Raw genomic sequence first — 19,813 nt, forward strand, 5'->3', positions numbered from 1 at the left:
CAGCAAACACATCGTGATGTGAGGTAAGGGCTGGAAAACGCCCAACGGATTTGACTGTAATGAGGTCAATGGTAATCTTTACCACCACATTCAGGAGAGCGGTGAGGACAAAACCCAAACGCTGAGGATTGAAACAGAAACAGACGTGAGGACATATTTACTAGAGAATACCTTCCTGTACCATTTACGGCACAACCCGAATAAACAGTAACAGAAGCATCTGAAGGATGAACAGGCCATTTCCTCAGGACTTCGCTTTTACCCCTGGATTAAACAGCAGCAGGGAAAATATGTCTGGCTGGATCACAGCATTTTGGTGCATGTCATTTCTCCCTGGGCAGGCCCTCAGCTCAGATAAGCTACAAGTATAAGCCACGTGTTGCAATGACATTAAAGGTTGTTACCGGGAAAGCTATCCCTGGTTATTTCAATTTTAACAAGAAAATTTTTTTCAAGTCTTGGGAAATCTTTAAAACCCACAAGTAACAAACTGGGTTCTTCTTACAGTCAATACAAATCACGTAATGGGCAGTACTCTTCCTTTTCTGTAACTGTCAGGAACATCAGTTACATTTGTAGCTATAGGGGCATGAGGACGGTCCAGTCAGTTAAGCCTCTTCCGCTCAGGTCATCATCTTCCCGATCTCGCCGTTCGTGGGTTCGAGCGCCATGTCGGGCTCTATGCTGACAACATGGAGCCTGGGGCCTACTTTGGATTCTCTCTCTCCTTCTCTCTCTGCCCTTCCCCTGCTCAAGCTCTGTCTCTCTGTCTCTCAAAAGTAAACATTAAAAAAAAAATTAAAAAAAATATTTGTAGCTCTACCCCCACAGCCCTGAAGTAGCCCACCATCTACACTCATAAACTCAACAAGGACTCTGGGTGCCGATCCAAATCCTAACAATTTTATTTTACACGATGATGTCTTTTATTTATTTCTACATTCCCACTGTAAAATCTGGAACCATATAAACCTCCTAAAATGCATTAAAAAAACAAGTAAGAGAACATATACAGACATAGGAAAGCTCACCTGGGACTCATTCATTTTCTACTGCTCTTGGAAATGCGTACAGACTGTTAACAGTGGACCTAGGGAAGGAGAAAGAAATAACAGAAGTCATGGGTAATCTGGCCTGCCCAGGCAGGAACATCCTGCGTAGTAACTGCCAAAGAAAAGCTCGTAAAATGACACCCTGTGAACACTTACAAGGAGCTAAAGACGTGATAAAGGTGAAACACAAAGCATACCTGTTACTCCCACATATCAGGAGATGTTTGGTTTTAAGTTTTTTAATGTTTGTTTATTTTTCAGAGACAGAGCGTGAGCAGGGGAGGGGCAGAGAGAGAGGGAAACACAGAATCCAAAGCAGGCTCCAGGCTCCGAGCTGTCAGCACAGACCCTGATGCAGGGCTGGAATCACAGACCATGAGATCAAGATCTGAGTTGAAGTTGGACCCTTAACCAATGGAGCCACCCAGGCACCCCACAGGAGATGTTCAGATGGGTTACCCTCGTTGGTTAATATAAATATTCACTCCTTTTTCAAATAGTTTGCCTTCACTAATGTTGCCAAAAAAAAAAAAAAAAAAAAAATCTCCCCTTACACCGTTTACAAATTTTCTTACTGTGTCTTCAAACTGTTTAAAATCAAAGTATCCAGAGGGACAGAGATTAGCTCTCCAAAACGGGACAGATGGGCATGATCAAGGCATGATTTTGTTTTTAAATTATCTAACTTAACTAGGTTATCACTGCACGTAAGAAGAAAACTTTAACAGAGTGCAAGCACATTGGCGCAGGAGTTGAGTCGCATCCACAATCCCACCCACAGACTCGGTCACCCTGCAAGAGCCACCTCCCTTCTCAGGCCCAACCTCCTCCTCTGTCACCCCAGCGGCCGCGGCGGCAGCAGCAGCAAACCCTCGCAGGCTTGTCCTGCACTACACTGGCGGATGCCACAGGGCAGAGCCCAGCGCGGTCGGCACACACTTAGAGCACACAGCACAGGTGCTCAGGGACGCTTAGAGACCCGCTTGGAAGCCGGAGAGGGCGGCACGGGGAGCAAGGGGTATCGGGACTGGAGAACGGAGCGGACACAGAACGTCCGCAGCCCACGCGGGGACCCCCTGCGCTCCCAGGAAACCTGGGCCCCGCGAGTCCCGGGGAGAGCCCATCCCTCCCTGGCCGCCGCTTGCGCCCTCGGTTTGCGGCGCGGCCCACAAGATGCACAACCGCCTGGAGACCCGAAAGCCCACGACCTACCTCGTCGGGACCTGCCGAGCTGCCCCGAGGCTCCCGAGGGCTCCGGAGCTGGCGCGGCGCCTCCCGGGGCCGCCGTTCCCGAGGAGCCGGATCTGGGCCTCCGGGACAAGTTCACTTCGGGCTGACGACCGTCCCGGGGCCCGAATCGGCCGCCTGGGACCTCGCCGTCCCGCGAGCCTCGGCCGAACCGCCGCGGGTGCAAACGGGCCGGGCCCGGGCCCCGCCGCCCTGCGCCGCCGGTGCCGCCGCCCGGCCCCTCCGGCCCAGCCCGCGGGCTCCGGGGCTCGCGCTTGGGGGTCTCCGCTCGAGACTCCGCCGGGCCCCCACAGCTCTGCGCCCGCTGGGTGCCGGCCCGGACGGACGGCGCGCAGCCCCGCAGGCCCCGGGGTCCTTGCCCGCCTGAGGCCGAAGCCTGGGAAGCACGGCCAGCGGTGACCTGGGCACGGACAGGAAGCGAGAGCGGCGCGGCGGCACTGCGCGTGCGCGAACACGCACACAGGGCGAGTCGCACATGCGCAGGACGACGCCGGCGGTGCGCCTGACGGGAGTCCGGCTCGGGAACGGGACCAATACCCGGACTCTGTTTCCCATAAGTCTAAGCGCCCACATGTTAGGGGACGTCTCGAATGTCTCCACCCTACCTGGTGCTTAAGAGGGCGCTGTGTGGAGGGGATTGACCGCCTGGACCTGGGACCCAATTTTCCATTTGTCTTCGCTTCTGTTAGGGATTAAGGGAAGGTGTAGCCTAGAGTAGCGGGCTGTGTTTACGTCCTGGATCCCTGGTCCTTTGCTTGCCCTGAGATCTTTCGTGTTGGCACTGAGATTCCCCACGAACAGGAGGGGACAAGGAAAGGGTGTACCATGTGCACGTCAATGAAATATTAGAAGTTTCACTGAAACGCTGGGATACAATTAATACCCAGCCATGACATAAAGTAATAGTATCTATGGGCACATGGTTTTTCCAAGAGGGAGAAGGAAATAGAAGATGTAGCTTTTCCAGATTGCACAACTAATGCGTAAAGACTGTAAAACAATCAGGAAATACACACAAACCGAAAAAAGAAGAAGAAGAAGAAGAAGAAGAAGAAGAAGAAGAAGAAGAAGAAGAAGACGACAGATACCTGAGATCTTACCTGTCAAAGAGAATTAAGTTTATGTTAGGTTAAAACGTCATTTTTCAAAAATTGGATAAGGACGATGATTTATCATTATTATTATTATTATTTTTTTTTTTGGTGAAATTATATAACCATGTTCTTGGCCAGTTGTTTCTTAATGCTTTCATAGTTCATCCTAAATTCACCTGGTGATCTGGGTGCCCATCCGTGCTAGTTGTCTCTGTTCAAAGGATAAAGCAAACTATTCACATTTCTCCAACAACAAGGTAGTTACAGCTCAAAGCAAGGTGCCTAGAGCCCATGCTTAACGACCTCCCTGCCCCCTGTGGTGACAGAGAGGGACAATATCTTCCTAGAGGTTTACATTTCAAAGAAATGTCTCCCAGGTCCTTAAGAAAAACCTTCCTGGGTTGTAATGCTGGCAAGATAATTATTTAGCTTCTAAAGATACTTAGATACATATGCAATCGACAGAGGTAAGTATTTATATTTCAAGTTTTCTCAAGGCAATGCTCTTTTAAATGGTAGTAATAGGTACTGATGCATGCAAATGAGTGGTCACATAACCCATTCCTGATTTCTCTAGCTGAGCTGTTGCATCAAACTAATCCCGCACAAAATGCGTGCTTCTCCCAAAGCTTCTCTTGGCAGTGACTACTTCGCCAGGGACAGTCTTTCCCAGCTCTTGTTGCTATTAAATGTGGCCTGTGCCTGAATTCTCACGAACTGAATGCTGGAATTTGAGTGAGGTGACCACACCTCACCTGGGCCTGAGCCAGGAGAACCTCCAGACACATTTCTTCCATGTTCTTTTCCACTTTCACCAGGTAAAGGATGGAAGCTTCGCTGAGCTTCTTGGAGAAGACAGGCAGAGTGCTCATCTGCCTGACCCAGCCTCCAGCTCTTGCCTCCCCTACACGCACTGACTGGCTCAGTCTTCAGCCGAAGACTGGGATGCCCTCCTGCCTCTCTCCACTCTGGTTCTCTGCCTGTGAACCCTGGCTGCCATGGGCGCCCCAACACGCAACTCTGTCCCTGCAACTCAGAGACCCACTGGGCTCCCCCACTCCCCCTCCCCTGTACCTTGGCCTGGACACTCTCTGGGTGGCGAACTGGACACTCTCAAGGCTCACCCCTCTCTCCAAATGGCTAAAACCTGTCATTTCATATATCATATATTTCCGCCTTCTAAAAATGTATGTAAGCTGGGAGGGCAAATCTGGACCCTATGTTTCCACCTGGGCCAGAAGCAGCAGAGCCCTGCCTTTCAATGTGGCTTCACTTATTAGTGTTGACAATATAAAGCTTTCTATTTTGGGGTGGAGCCACCTGGGTGGCTCAGTTGGTTAAATGTCCGACTCTTGATTTCGGCTCAGGTCATGATCTCACAGTTCATGGGATCAAGCCCCACGTGGGGCTCTGTGCTGACAGTGCACAGCCTGCTTGGGATTCGCTCTCTCTCCCTCTCTCTCTGCCCTTCATACATTCTCTCTCTCAAAATAAATAAACATTAAAAAAAATAAAGCCTTCTCTTTCTGTATTTGTATAAAATACAAATATTTTCCCAATTCATCATCAATCTTCCTAACTTAATCTTTTACTTTCATTTTCTATCACACGGACATTATTTTTTTGTGTTCAAATCATTCAGGCTCTCCTCACACTTCTCATGTGTTGACATTGTACTTGAAGAAGCCTTTCCCACCCTTAATTTTCTAAGTTGTGGCCTGTGTTTGCTCCTGTTTGTTTTCTTTTCTCTGTAATGTGTCAATTTTATTAAGATACCAGCACCCATCTTCAAGATTTCCAAACCATTCTTGAAGTCTTTCACCCACTTTTTCCCGAAACTAACATATTCACCGTGACCAGGAAATGTGAGAGGCTAAGAAAAAAGTTCAAGTTTCTCATTTGTTTGAAAGAACTGGTTCTTCTCTGGAGCCTTGGGACATGCCTTGCTTTAATGGAATGGTCGCCAGAAGTGTCAGGACAGTAACTGTCAAATCTGAATTCCCTCTTATTCAAAATACGGGTTGGATCAGTTTACAGGGAAGCTGTAATGAAGTAAGACCAACCAGGTGGCTTTAACCACAGAAGTGCATTGTCTCCAGTTCTGGAGGCTGGGAGTCTGAGATCCAGGCGTGGACAGGGCTGGTTCCCTCTGAGGGCGGTGGGGGCGGGTGTGCTCCATCTTCTTTCCTTGGCTTGTAGGTGACCATCTTCTCTCCATGTGTCATCACATTGTCTTACCTCTACTTCAGTGTCTCTGCGTCCAAATTTCCCCTTTTTATAAGGACGCCACCCATACTGAATTAGTGCCCATCCTAATGGCCTCATTTTTTTAGACTTGATTTCCTCCGTAAAGACCTAACCACCAAATAAGATCACATTCTGAAGTACTAGGGGGTTAGGACCTCAACACATGAACAGGGTGGTGGGGATAGGGGCACACAATTCACCCACAGCATTCGTGTACCCGGTCACATCAAATTCACTACAAGTGCTTTCTCACTGCTTTGCTTATGCTGTGGGAAAGGCCCTTAAAGATCATCTTATCTACACCTTTTATTTTATAGATGAAGAAATGGGGGCTTGGAAAGAGGAAGGATTTGCCCAAGGGCACATACTAGTTTATAATAGAACCACTACTTTCCCATTCCCCATCCCCACCTCCATCTTTTGATAGGCACATCATACTAACTGGCTTATGTCCTCCAGATTGTCTGGGCAGATGGAGAAGAGAATGGGATGAATGGGATATAGGACTTGAATCAGAGCAGTCGAGGTGAAACCTGGGATCCTGCTTCAGTCTTTTGAGTTTCACATCCTTTGTTTCTCAAAGACAAAACTCAGGGGCGCCTGGGTGGCTCAGCTGGTTAAGCACCTGACTCTTGATTTCAGCTCAGGTCATGATCTCATGGTTTGTGAGTTCGAGCCCTGTGTTGGGCTCTGTGCTGACAGCATGAAGCCTGCTGGGTATTCTCTTTCTCCTCTCTCTCTGCCCCTCCCCCAATGTCTGTCTGTCTCTTTCTCTCTCAAATAAATTAATTTTTAAAAAGGACAAATCCCAGAACCCTGTCTTCTCAACTCAACAAAGAAAATGAGACAATCCTCCTGAAAATGCCTTATAAAGGATAATTCTTTATCTCAAAACAAGATTTGAAACCATAAATGGGCACATTGGTGTGTAGATAACATTTTATAGCACTTAAGAGAGGCAATGATATCAGACTACAACTAACATGATTTTAGGACCCACTGAGAGCGTGTCAGACATGGTGGAGGGGAGCATAAAAGTTAAAGACCAAGGGGCGCCTGGGTGGCTCAGTCAGTTGAGTGTCTGACTTTGGCTCAGGTTATGATCTCCCGGTTCATGGGTTCGAGCCCTGCATCAGGCTCTGTGCTGACAGTTCAGCTTCAGATCTGTGTCTCCCTCTCTCTCTCTGACCCTCTCCCACTTGCACTCTGTCTCTCTCTCAAAAAGAAATAAACATTAAAAATCTGTAAATAAATTTAACACAGTGTTTAAAACTTGACATGTAATTGTTAAAAAAAAAAAAGTTAAAGACTTTAATGATTAGCTTCTGACACCAGATCTTAGAGGTCAGTATCAAGAATCTCATCCCATCTCCCCATCCCAGACACTCTGTGTCATCTTCCTAGGGGTTTCTCTAGGTCTTACAGGTCACAGGAGGGAAGTACAGAGACCATCACTCACTAGAGAATGACAGGCCAGGGTGAGCAGCCCCTGGCGAGACAGGACTTCCTAGTGGAGAGAGCAGTTTTTCACCAATACATGCACAGTCACTCAGGATGAACTCTGCTCATGGGTCTATGTATCCAAATCGGCACCCAGGCTGCTGGACAGGTTGTCACCAATAAACTGGCCAGAGGATTGAAGGCTGGTTCCAAAGGACCCCTCAGCCTTGGACTCAAGGCCTGGCCGTGGTCTTGGCATGTCAGGTATAGATCATGGCTTATTTCATGCAAGTGTGGCTTTGCTTTCTTTAGGACCCCCATTGCCCTGGGGCGCCTGGGTGGCTCAGTCAAACATCTGACTCTGGATATTGTGATCTCACTGTCACGGGATCAAGCCCCATGTTGGGCTCTGTGCTGAGCGTGGAGTCTGCTTGAGATTCTCTCTTTGTCTGCCCCTCCCCCACTCACTCTCTCTCTCAAAATAAATAAACTTAAAAAAAAAAAAAAAAAAGGATCCCTATTACCCTGACCTGGGTGGCATGTCCCACAGAGAGATTTCCAAATCTGAATGTGCATCAGTAAATAAGTTAGAGGCGCCTGGATGGCTGAGTCAGTTAAGTGACTGACTCTTGATTTCAGCTCAGGTCATGATCTCAAGGTTCGTGAGTTTGAGCCCTGTACTGGGCTCCGTACTGATGGTGTGGAGCCTGCTTGGGATCCTGTTTCTTCCTCCCTCTCTGCCCCTCCCCAGCTTGCTCCTTCTCTCTCAAAATAAATAAATAAACTTTAAAAAGTAAAATAAAGGGGCGCCTGGTTGGCTCAGTCGGTTAAGCGTCCGACTTCGGCTCAGGTCACGATCTCGCGGTCCGTGAGTTTGAGCCCCGCGTCGGGCTCTGGGCTGATGGCTCAGAGCCTGGAGCCTGCTTCTGATTCTGTGTCTCCCTCCCTCTCTGACCCTCCCCCGTTCATGCTCTGTCTCTCTCTGTCTCAAAAATAAATAAACTTAAAAAAAAAAAAAAGTAAAATAAAAAACAATAAGTTAAAGTGGGCCCTACCCCAGTTCTGTTGAACTAGAACCAATGAGGCTGGATCCGGTATCTGTATCTCAGTTACTTTCCCCATGTGGTCCTCACGCCAGAAGGACTGCATTTGCAAAGCACTTCTGTTTCATCCTGCCAGTATTTCTGCAGTAGCTACAGCCACTGTTATATTAAACTGCCTCCACGGGGGGGAAGAGACAGAGAAGAAGTAACAGTTTGCTCTTCCCCGTCTGAGCTGTTTAGCCCATTTTTGGGCAATGTACCAACAATGTATCTTAGGATGGGCCCTGCCTAACTGTGGAACATCCAGACAAGGTGGTGGGGGAGAAAGGAGTATGCAAACTGTCTTGAAGAATCCCCTTCTTCAAAGTAATCCAGGCTTTCATGGCACAGAAGAGAAACTTGAATAGGGACAGAGTATCTGCCTTCTAGTATTGGGAAGCTAGCTTCATCAGGAGGAAGAGTGGCCTTCCATTTTGTTATGGAAGGACCCAACCAGCTATGATGGCTGAAAGCATCATGAATGAAATTTAAGTGCAAACTGGCTTCCTAGGAGTTGAACTTCTCCAGGGATGAGTCATGTGTCCTTCACACAGCAGTGCCTCTTCCATCAGTGGGGAGCTGTGGGAGGGCCCCAGGCCCAAGGATACTGTGCAGGAACCCCAAGGCTGTCTGCATGCTCTCTGAGACCTCGTCCGAGTCTGAAAGTTGACGATTGCAAACAAAGGAGACGCTCAGTCCCTGTGCCTTGGATCAACTACTTTCTAACGATCTCGGCCTTATTCAGGTAAAACCGACAAAAAGTGGAAAGATATTTAAAGCGTGCATCCAGGCGATTTGATATATGTATCCACCATGAAAGGATTCTTCCCATCCAGTTAATTAACATGTCGATCACCTCACATGCTCACCTTTTTTGGGGTTAGAACACTTAAGTTCTTAGCAAATTTCACTTATACAACACAGCGTTATCAACTGTGGTTCCCATGTTTTATTTGAGATCCTTAGACCTCATTCATCTTATCACTGAAAGTCCGCACCCTGGCAAACCTCTCTTTTACCTTCTGTTTCTATGAGTTTGACCTTTTTTTTTTTTTAAGATTCCACACATAAAGGATACCACGCAGTATTTCTCTTTCTCTGTCTAGCTTATTTCACTCAGCACAATGCCCTCGAGGTCCATCCGTGTTGTCACAAATGGCAGGATATCCCTCAGGTCTCCATGCATGTACCTTACACCTTCTTTAGCCATGCATCCTTTGACGGACACAGGTTATCTTGGCTGTTGTGAGTAATGCTGCAGTGAACACAGGAGGGCAGACATCTCTTTAATATCCTGCTTTCATTTTCTCTCGGTATATACCCAGAAGTGGGGTTGTGGGATCATATGGTAGTTCTGTGTTGAGAACCCTCCACGTTGTTTTCTGGGTGAACTGATTTGACTTCACTTATGCCTGGGTGGGGCTAATTAGAAATACGTAAGTGATGAAAATACAAAATAAAACTCTAGGCCCATCCTGAATAACAGATGTGCTTCTCATCGAAGTTCAAACAGCGGATGGAAAGCAGGACTCAGAGCCAAGATGTGGAAACGACCCAGGTGTCCATCAACAGATGGATGAACTAAATGTGGTATGTAAATACATATGTGTATCATATTGTTATTATATTATTATGAAAGGAACATGCAAAAACATGTAGACACACGATGGCTATTACGCATCCTTAAGAGGAAGGGAACTGTGACATGCTAGAACATGGATGAGGCTTGAGGACATTTTGCTGAATGAAATAAGTCAGAAACGAATGGACAAACACTGCACGCTTCCATGATGGGGGGTACCTGGAAGTGGCCGTGTCCATAGAGACAGAAAGTAGGACGGTGGTTGCCAGGGGCTGGGGCGGGGTGGGGGAAGGTGGGGAGGTGGTCCTTACCGGGTGCAGAGTTGCAGCTTCAGGCAAGATAAAAAAGTTCTGGAGATGGATGGTGCTGAGGGCAGCGCAATAGCACAATAATGTATGTGTGCCTCATGCCACTGAATTATACCGTTAAAAATGGTTAAAATGATGAATTTTATGTTATGGTATTTTACCGAAGAAAGAAAGAAAGAAAGAAAGAAAGAAAGAAAGAAAGAAAGAAAGAAAGAAAGAAAGAAAGAAAGAAAGAAAGAGGAAGGAAGGAAGGAAAGAAAGAAAGGAAGGAAGAAAGAAAAGAAAGAAGAAAGAAAAAGAAAAAAAGAAAGAAAGAAAGAAAAGGAAGGAAGGAAGGAAGGAAGAAAGGAAAAGGAAGGAAAGGGAAGGGAAGGGACAGGAGGGAAGGAGAGGGGAGAGAGGGTAGGTGAGAGAGGGGATGGGAGGGGAGGGGAGGGGAGGGGAGGGGAGGGGAGGGAAGGGAAGGGAAGGGAAAGGAAAGGAAAGGAAAGGAAAGGAAAGGAAAGGAAAGGAAAGGAAAGGAAGAAAGGGCAAGTCTCAGATGCCCGGGTGAGAAGCAGAGGTAGGAGGTAGGTAGGAGGAAGGAGGTTCAGACGACGCTTCCTCTGATACCACAGGGACAACCAGTTGGCCATCCGCATTACTACATCCATACTTTCATGTGTCTCCCCACCTCAATAAAACACATTCTGTCCTGGCGATTTTTCCATTTAGTCTTCTTGTGTGTGTGCCATTTTCTTCTTAGGATACACAAATGGTAGTGAAATTTCTGGGTCAGGAGTGATACACATGCTCACAAACTTTATCTGCAGACCGGAGCTGATTAATGGCAACTGACGGGCAGGTTTGGAGCGACCCATAGACTTCAGAAACTGTAGACACCATTTGAAGCGTGTGTGAGCACGCTTCAAACAGTCTCCCCAAAAAGTCTCTCAGGCTTGGTAGAGCATGAGTGTCCCTCCAGCCCAGAATCGCATCAGTAAACATAGTGTCAGTAAACATCGAGCACAGGAGCTCTGTCAAATTTGGCATTTTGAACTAGCTTTTAACCCAACAAATCAATGTCCCTGGGACCTTCTTTACATACTGATTTCACTCTCACAAGGTCTTACCTTCCTGCTAAATTTCCTTGTTGGCTTCCTCCCTCTCCCGCCAGACTGCGCCTTGAAATAGGAGTAGAGGGGTGGAGAGAGTCTGACATGGTTCAAGTTTAGCGTGGAGGGAGCCTGGCATCTGCTGGAGAGTGGTCCAGACTCTGGAGGACAGTTCTGGAGGACGGTCCAAGGCTGGGTTGGCGGCAGGAGATATCCTTTACCCCGATCTCCAAAGTGGACACCTGTCTGGCAGTTACGCGTGTTTTCCTTCAAACTGGTTGCCAGGCTGGAATGACCGATGACATCAGAGGCTTCTGACCTTCCTGATTGGAAGGATCAAACTCCATACTGCTTAGCAGCGGAGGTGGACAACAGCATCTTCTCAGAGCTTTTCTTCACTTCCAGCTTTTCCCCAGCTTAGAGAAGTGATAACGGGCTTGTGTTCAGCCAGAATCCAGAAGAGGAGTTTGAGCAGGACACAATCTAAGTTTTCTGGAAGGGAAGAAAGAGTTTGGGAGAAATCATGGCCGGTTGTCAACCGTGTTCCCGGTCTGAGGACCAGAGCCCACAGTCCAGCTCCTCAGGGTACCCCCTGGAGGCAGTAAGGGGTGAAGAAAGGCCAGGACCATCAGGTGAGGAAGCAGGAGGAAGAAGGGACTTGAGAGTGTTGACTAGGAAGGAGGAAGGGGTACAGAAGTCAGAAAGGAGCATGTGAGTAGGGTTTGTGTGACAGGAGAGATTCAGAGAGCCAGGACCTAAGGACAAGGATATCCCCATGGAAGGAAAACCTGGGGGGCAAGGAAGGAGGGTCAGAAGATGAGATCCTCAAATGAGATAAAGGAGGAGAGGAAATTATTCCACTATTCCATTATTCCAATGGGAGAAATTAACTATAATGAGGAAGAGTTTCGAGGACAGGGGATGGAACAGTGGCAAAGATGAATGGGGGCAGGTGGATATCAACAAGGCAGAAAGATGGAAAGATGGTTTGGGAGAGGCCAATAGTCTCCGAGGTCGGAGAGAATGAGGGGAGGTTTGGGTTGCGGAGGGGCTTGGGTGACCAATGGCTGAATCCCAAAGACAGAAGCTTTATATTGGAGCCTGGTTTGTTCACTCAGCCCCCCGGGTAGACCCCCATCCCCCGCCTCCCTCCCGTGGCTGGAAGAGGAGAAGGGAGGAGTCAGAGGAGGAGACAGCCCCAGGGGCTGAGGACGTCTGGGTCGTGGAGACGCTGTGTGGACTCAAGATGAAGTTGAAGAGACAGCGGTCGTCTTCAGTGCTGCCTGAGCACCATGAAGTTTTCAACAGGCTGCTGGGTAGGCAGAGCACCCTCCAATCCTATCCTTTCTTTTTTTTCCTTAAAAAACAAGAAACTTCCAATGCCTACACTTTTCCAATGGAAAAGAATTCTCTGCTAGCTGCTGAGCTCTGTCTCCATCCTTGGAGGACCCCATATTGATCCTCATCAGGGACACTTAAAAACGACAGAGGATTAGGTGACACTTGGAGAAAGCTCTGTCTTTGGGACAAGAAACCTTGGTTTTTGGTCATGCCCCTGGGACATCTCAGCTCTTAGTGGCCTTTTGAAACTAAATGCCATCATCTGTGTGAAGGGGGATGACAGGCCATCTTTGTACCCTGAGGGCACTGTCAAATGAGGAAATGATGGTGAATGACTCTATGGTCTCTATGGTCCCTGCTGCAGTACGTGATAATGACAGAGCACCACTGTTTACTTAAGATCCGAATCCTACCTCTCTCTTGGCCACCCCGCAAGGATACCACCATATTTTCTTGGCCAGGGAGTGGTCTCCTCTCACCTCTGCCCATCAGCCTCACCCTTGGCCACATCCTACAAGCTCCCCCAGGGGAAGCATCATTCTCCTCTTCACTCTGGAATGTTCCCACACTAACCCAGTCCTGGTTCCCAACCTAACACATGCCTTCTTCTCACAGAAGATCCTGTCGTTAAAAGATTCCTGGCCTGGGACAAAAACCTGAGGGTATCTGACAAGGTATCGTCTGTCACTCTCCACTAAGATGTACTCCCGCTCGCTCCAACGTCTGTCCCGGGGCAGGCGGATGCCTTCTGAACCCTCAGCTCTCCTTCTCTCTCCAACCTGATGCTGCCTACACTTCCCTCCAGGCGCCTCATGGTTTCTTGCAGATCCTCTGGGATCTGAACCCTTGTTGTGGCTCTCTGGCTGTTGTCACCTTAAGTCCCCTCTCCTCTCAGCTCCTGGGGGCTCCCCTTTGCTCCAGCTTATCAAAGACCCTCCTGAGGCTGGCTATCCTAAAGACAAGCCCCCAAAACAGCAGAGCGAGCCACCCTGGGAGCACCAGAAACTCTCCCCTTGACTTCCTGGGTTTGCAGCCAACCTTCTGATACCAAATAAGTAGGTTCAGCCGACATGTGGGAGCATGAGCACCTGCTGAGGCCTTCCACGTCCTGCCCCCACTCTTCTCCCTCCCCTAGGACGTGACCCCTGTCTTATGGCTTTTTTCCTCTCCCCATCAGTATCTCCTGTCTATGGTCATAGCTTACTTCAGCCGTGCTGGCCTCTTCTCCTGGCAGTTCCAGCGAATCCACTTCTTCCTAGCACTGTGAGTATTTTGCCTCGGCCGTCAGTGCTACTCAACACCCTGTGACGATGGAGGGGAGAAGTGGGACTCTGGCCTTCATCTGTTGTTTTCAAGCTTATTTATTTACTTTGAGGGGGGAGAGCCAGAGAGGGAGGGAGAGAGAGAGAATCCCAAGCAGGCTCCACGCTGTGGGCACAGAGCCCATCGCGGGGCACAAACTCACAAACCACGAGATCGCGACCTGAGCCAAAATCAAGAGTCAGATGCTTAACTGACTGAGCCACCCAGGCGCCCCTCATCTATTTTTTTAAACCTGTTTGTAACTGATTATTTTTTTAATCTGTTTTTTTTTAAACTGTTTAGTCTGTGTATGAAAACGATAGGATTATAGCGTAGCGTTTTTTATACTTTTCTTTCTAAACACAAATAACCCTAACATCAGTTAAGAGACTGAAGAATAGAAAACATAAAGCCATCCGAAGGGGAGAGAAGGAAGGAAGTGTACTGCCCTGCCCCAAGCCAAGAGCGAAGCCCAAGTGACATCCATCATTGTCTTCCTCTCCGCATTCCCTGCACAAATGCTTCAGTTCAGGCCCTCAGCACTCAGCACAGACCTACCGTAAACACTCCTGCTGGTGTCTTACAAGGCTGTCCCCAAGCCAGCGGGTGTTATGTGCCTCAAGTCCTTCCAAAGCACCCTTCTCTTGCTTCATCTTCCAACTTCGCCGGCCAGTGGCGCTCTTGGGCAAGGCCAGAGCTCCCAGTTTGGATCCAACCCTCTCCACCCAACCTGCCAAGTACCTTTCCCTCTGTTTCTATATTGCGGTTTCTGTCTAGCTGATTTTACACATGCACCTGAAGAAAATGACCTGTCCTCAAGGTTGATTCCAACTCCCAAATCTTCAGATGCTCCCCTGACCTCTCTGACTTTTGTACCTGAGTAGCGCTTCTGTTAAAATCTTAGCCTCATAGGGCACTGAGGTGACTCAGTCAGTTGAGCATTTGGCTCAGGTCATGATCTCATGGTTCAGGAGTTTGAGCCCCACATCCGGCTCTGTGCTGTCCCCACAGAGCCTGCTTGGGATCCTCTGTACCCCCATCTCTCTGCCCTTGCCCCACTCACATTTTCTTTCTCTCTCTCTCTCAGAAATAAATGAACATTAAAAAAACATTTTCAGGGAGCTTGCGTGGCTCAGTTGGTTAAGCGTCCGACTTCGGGTCACGTCATGATCTCGTAGTATGTGAGTCCAAGACCCATGTCATGCTCTGTGCTGACAGCTCAGAGCCTGGAGCCTGCAGCCTCCTTCAGATTCCATGTTTCTCTCTCCCTCTGCCCCTCCCCCACTCATTCTCTCTCTCACTCCCCGCCCCCTGTCTGTCTCTCTCTCTCTCAAAAATACACATTAAAAAACATTTTCAAAAAATAATCCTAGTCTTATGGATATTTTGGACTATAGTTATTTAAAAAATATATTTAATGTTTATTTTTGAGAGAGAGAGAGAGAGAGAGAGAGAGCGAGCATGAGCAGGGGAGGGGCAGAGAGAGACAGAGGCAGAATCTGAAACAGGTTCCAGGCTCTGAGCTGTCAGCACAGAGCCTGACGCGGGGCTCTATCTCACAAGGTGAGCTGTGAGATCGTGACCTGAGCCAAAGTCTGATGCTTAACTGACTGAGCCACCCAGGTGCCCCTGGACTATAGTTATTTCTTATCCAGCCCCCACACCCCCTTCCCCAGTCCCATTAGACTGGACACCTGTTGAAGGCAGGTCTTGTCAAAATACCTCCACGCTCTCCTCTCCAAACACTCAACACAATCCCTTCCATTCTGCAAATGTTTAAGTTATTTTAAACCAATGAGGTAATCAGTATTGCACTTGACCATGAGAGAAAGCATTCATTCATTCACTCATTCATTCACTGAACAAAAACTCCCCAAGTGTATCTTATGTGCCAAGGACCATGAGGCGATGAGAAGAAGGATGGGGAGAATGCATGTTGAACTAATGCATCCACATGAACCACGTCCTACATTAGTCATTTGGTAGGAAAGCCACTTTCTGCAGAAATAGAGTGGACTCAGCTCCTGGCCGCAGGAACTGTGTGTGTCCCCAGTCCACACAGGGAGACAGGTGTGTGCACAGACACGGTGAAGGGCAAGGGGCGGGCATGGGGTTGGGAACACAGGGCAGGACGTGCCCACCGGCTTCCCTGCTGAGTTCTGTCTTGTCATCACGGTGGGAGACGTCTCTGCCCAGCAGTGCCTTCCTGGTGACTGGGTGGCATCTGGAGACATTGGGTAGTGAGCAGCCTGTGTCCTTTCTGGGAAGCTGAGCTTGTGTGTGTGTGTGTGTGTGTGTGTGTGTGTGTGTGTGTGGTGGGGGGGTCCTGCTTGTCCTGCTCCTGACCAGCAACCTGACATCTCTCTCCAGCTACCTGGCCAATGATATGGAAGAAGATAACCAGGCCCCCAAACAGGCCATCTTTTCATTCCTGTACGGGAAGAACCGCTCCCAGCGTCCCTTGTTTCACAAACTGCGGTTTCAATTCATCCGATCCATGGGCTGGAAGACCAGGGTGTCCCGGGAAGAGTGTGAGGAGGTGGGTGGGCTGTGGCGACTTGGGGGGGGGGGTGCCCAGTGGGAGACAGAGGGGAATACGGAGGGACACGGGATTCGGGATGAGAAAGAATGAAAGCCTGGACGGTGGCAGGGAGGGGCGCCTACCTGGAGGTTGTCTGCTCAGGGGGCCGTCTGTCTTCCAGATCCAGGCTTTTGATCCAGAGCTGTGGGTGTGGGGGCGAGATCGCACCCTCATGCCCTAGAGTTCCCGGGACCACGGAGGCCTGAGGTCATCGGCCTGAGAGAAGGTAGGTCTGTGTCCTCAAGGGGACAGGCAGAATGATTTATTGTCCACTTAGGAACTCGGAGGAGTCTAATTGCTGGACGCATGCTCATTGCCCCCCATCCCACACATCAGCCTTCCACACACTGTGAAGTGGGGGCGGCCACACAGCCAGACGCTGACTCACGTCCCAGCCACGAGCTGACAACCACACACCAGGCATGACCTCAGGGAGATATGTGGGTGCCAGACCTCAGGAAAACCAGTTTGTCACAGAGGCATGGACTTGGCTGAAATAACTGCATCCAAAGCAATTGGGCCTGGATGACAGTTTTGACGACATGTTGATTTTTTGTGTGAAATAGGAAAGTTTCTAATTTTTCCGTATATTGTGTTTTGACTTTCTCGTTTTAACTCATTTTTGGCCTTTAATCCCTGAGAGACTATTAACTCTAGGGATTTACTTACAACAAAATAAATGTCTAACAATACGATATTTGATGGAAACAGCCTACCTGTCCAGTAATAAAAGATAAATTATGACTAGCTATGTCTTCATCCAAATTTGCTTTCGAGCGAGTTGCTTATGGCCAGACCACATATGTGTTCTTCACCTCACCTGGCCCACTTCCAGAACAGTCTCTTATCTTGTTCAATCACACGTTTCCCCTCAGGTTTATGGTCAAGGAAGTTTGTCAGAACGAGTGAAGGTTAAGGAATACCAGTTTCAGCATGGCTTATTGTGATCGACACATAGTGACAGATTTGGGCAGAGGATTAAGTAAAGATGTGGTCCGAATTGTGCGAACTGGCTCTCTTAGTTTGTTCAGGCTCCTATAACAAAGTACCACAGACTTACGAACAGCAGACACTTCTTTCTCACAGTTGGGAGACTGGGAGGCTGAGAGCAAGATGCCAGACCGTTTTCTGGGCTGCAGACTGCCACCTTCTCGCTGTGTCCTCACCACCTTCTCGCTGCGTCTTCACACAGCGGAAAGGGAGAGCTAGCTCCCTGGGGTCTCTTTTATCAGGGCACTAGTCTCATTTATGAGGCCTCCACTCATGACCTAATCATCTCCCAAAGGTGCCACGTTCTAACACCATCACCTTTTGGGTTAGGATCCCAACATGTTAATTTGGCGGGGGAGGGTGGACACAGGCACTCGGGCCATATAGCACTGACCAAATTTAGGACTAACTGCTTTGGTTAAACATTAGGATTCAGGGTTCAAATGGGAGGTTAGGCATCTGGTCTCATGGTTCATGATGTTGTTGTGTTGGTGATGTTTGTAGTATGGTTATTAGTTCAGACCGTAAGAAGCACAAAAGGACCAAGGTGAGCATTGAGTCTAAAGCAACATTCTCTCCTGTTTGTATTACTCCCTGAGAAGAATCACCTAGAGTCCTGGCTACAGCGCATGTAGATAACTGGGCCTGACCTTCACCATAGTAAGACATTTTTGGAGGCAGGGTCCCCAAAGACCAAGGATCAAAATTGAAAATGAACTGAGGTTTAGAATGAAGGATTAAAGATAAAAATGGATTTATAAATCAGCCTAAACTCTGATTACAATTGACTGGGAATGTGAATAATCTTTTCTAACTGGAGACTTGCCTCCTTGCAATCAATCGGACATCCTCTTTTTCTCTCAATTTCAGAGCCCAGGGGAGATGCAGGTTTTCAGCAGGAAGTCCATCTGGATGCTAATGACAGGCCTGAGGAAGGAAGAGAGGAGTCTCTTGTACAGATAATCTGGAAGAACCTAGAACCTTCTAGAATGAGCTGAATAGAGTTATCACACTGTACTCCTAGGAGTTGGGGGCACGTCTAGGAGTCCATGGAAGGACAATGAGAAACCGGGGTTTTGTTCAGGGTCTGTCCCTTCCCAGGGCACCACCAAATATTTCAGATTGTTTTAATTCAAATCTCCTCTGAGGTAGAAGTTGGAGGGCCCGTTTTTTATGCACTGGGACACAGATTAGGAGGGAAGTACTTCAAAAATGTAAAATTAGAGCCAAAGGATTGTTTGTGATAGATAGCCTAACAATATGCCATAAATTTCATTGGTTTATTTTGAAAGTCTTGCCCTTAGAATGATTATATTTATTTTTATACTCTATGTTTATGTATTTATTTTAAATAGTTCTGAAATAGTCATACTTTTCAAAACATGCTGTTCCTACAAAGTTTGTGATGAGATTACAGGTGTTACATATATGTAAATATAATTTTCTTTACATTTTCAGGATAGGTTTTGTGTTATTATATTTATATAATATATCAATTATAAGCAGATGGATAGTTCTCTCAAGTTCTTGTAACTACATTTTTAATTGACATTTACTCTTCATTATTCAACTGTGAGAATTCAGTTGTAATTTTTTAACTTGCCTTGATGACATATTTGTATGTTATTTTAGATTATTAAAGAGGATACCACAGTGTGTATCTTGGGGAAACATAATAAAGATAAAAACTCTTCTTACCTTCATGATGTTCATAGTCATCCCAAGTCTGCCCTACCTGTTTGCTGTCAAATGATAATGTTGCTTAATGGGGTTGTGATCACTCAACCACATTTCGTAACTCTGAAAAATAATTCTGAGTTATTTTTCACTTGGAAAAAAGCAATAGAAGACAAGGCAAATCCTGAGCTAGAGTTCTAAAGCCGGAAAACAAGGAGAAGATACTGAGGGAGGAAATGGGGAAGAAAGAAGGAAGATAGTACTATGGGGACCTAGATCTGAAAGTCACAATGAAGGCAAGGTGACTCAGCAAGATATGCATTCCCAGAGATGGTCCATGGCAAACACACCCACAGGTGCAAGGGAACACACGCAGTGTTCATTATTTTAATCATAAGGGGAGTCCTTTTCACAACCTCCAATTCCATTTTACTGTGGTAGAAGGAAGATCCTTTGTGATGAAAAAGGAACAACTGAAAAGAAGTGAAAGTTTTGGAGAACTTTCTGAGAAGCACGAGAAGGTAAGAGGGGCTAAAGCTGACAAATCAGATAGGCATGGAGAAGAAAGAGCTAATAACACGAATCCTGAATATTGGAGGAAACCATCTAGGGACGTGGTAGCACCAGAGAATACTGGGACTGTCCAAAATACCAAGCTTCAGTGTCCCCAGGGCACACCACCCTCCTGGCACATAGATGTATATCACCAGTCAGGAAGCTCACCTGAGCCTTGGTGACCAGAGTTTGTATTGGGGTTTCATTATGCAAAGTATGA

General features: G+C 47.7%; 2 protein-coding genes across 3 annotated transcripts in view; one reads left to right on the forward strand and one right to left on the reverse strand.

The window, feature by feature from the left end:
* Nucleotides 1–11,518, reverse strand: part of RBAK (RB associated KRAB zinc finger) — a 30,008-nt gene extending 18,490 nt beyond the window's left edge. The window contains exons 1-2 of one of the 2 annotated variants that reach the window (XM_042922840.1): nucleotides 11,166–11,518; nucleotides 1,032–1,090 (exon numbers count right to left, since the gene is read on the reverse strand). In XM_042922840.1, the coding sequence (XP_042778774.1) occupies nucleotides 1,032–1,046 (15 nt within the window). In that variant the 5' untranslated portion in view covers nucleotides 1,047–1,090; nucleotides 11,166–11,518. Of the gene's footprint in view, nucleotides 1–1,031; nucleotides 1,091–2,264; nucleotides 2,470–11,165 lie in introns of those variants that run through there. The other variant, XM_042922841.1, reaches the window with a different exon arrangement.
* A 114-nt stretch (nucleotides 11,519–11,632) lies between these two features.
* Nucleotides 11,633–16,577, forward strand: LOC122210244 (speedy protein E4-like). Its single transcript, XM_042922846.1, has 6 exons — nucleotides 11,633–11,779; nucleotides 12,266–12,463; nucleotides 13,104–13,162; nucleotides 13,666–13,751; nucleotides 16,161–16,329; nucleotides 16,493–16,577. Exons 1-6 carry the CDS (start codon nucleotides 11,671–11,673, stop codon nucleotides 16,550–16,552), a joined length of 681 nt encoding a protein of 226 aa, XP_042778780.1. The 5' UTR covers nucleotides 11,633–11,670; the 3' UTR covers nucleotides 16,553–16,577.
* Nucleotides 16,578–19,813: the final 3,236 nt, after the last annotated feature.

This window comes from Panthera leo, chromosome E3, assembly GCF_018350215.1.
Source record: "Panthera leo isolate Ple1 chromosome E3, P.leo_Ple1_pat1.1, whole genome shotgun sequence".
NCBI lineage: Eukaryota > Metazoa > Chordata > Mammalia > Carnivora > Felidae > Panthera > Panthera leo.

Bases quoted from the DNA above. Each gene is read 5' to 3' on its own strand.
- LOC122210244 (XM_042922846.1), top strand. From the start codon at position 11,671: ATGGCCGGTTGTCAACCGTGTTCCCGGTCTGAGGACCAGAGCCCACAG. The intron at 11,780-12,265 runs GTGAGGAAGCAG...TTGTTCACTCAG, and splicing joins AGAAAGGCCAGGACCATCAG to CCCCCCGGGTAGACCCCCAT. The intron at 13,752-16,160 runs GTGAGTATTTTG...ATCTCTCTCCAG, and splicing joins ATCCACTTCTTCCTAGCACT to CTACCTGGCCAATGATATGG.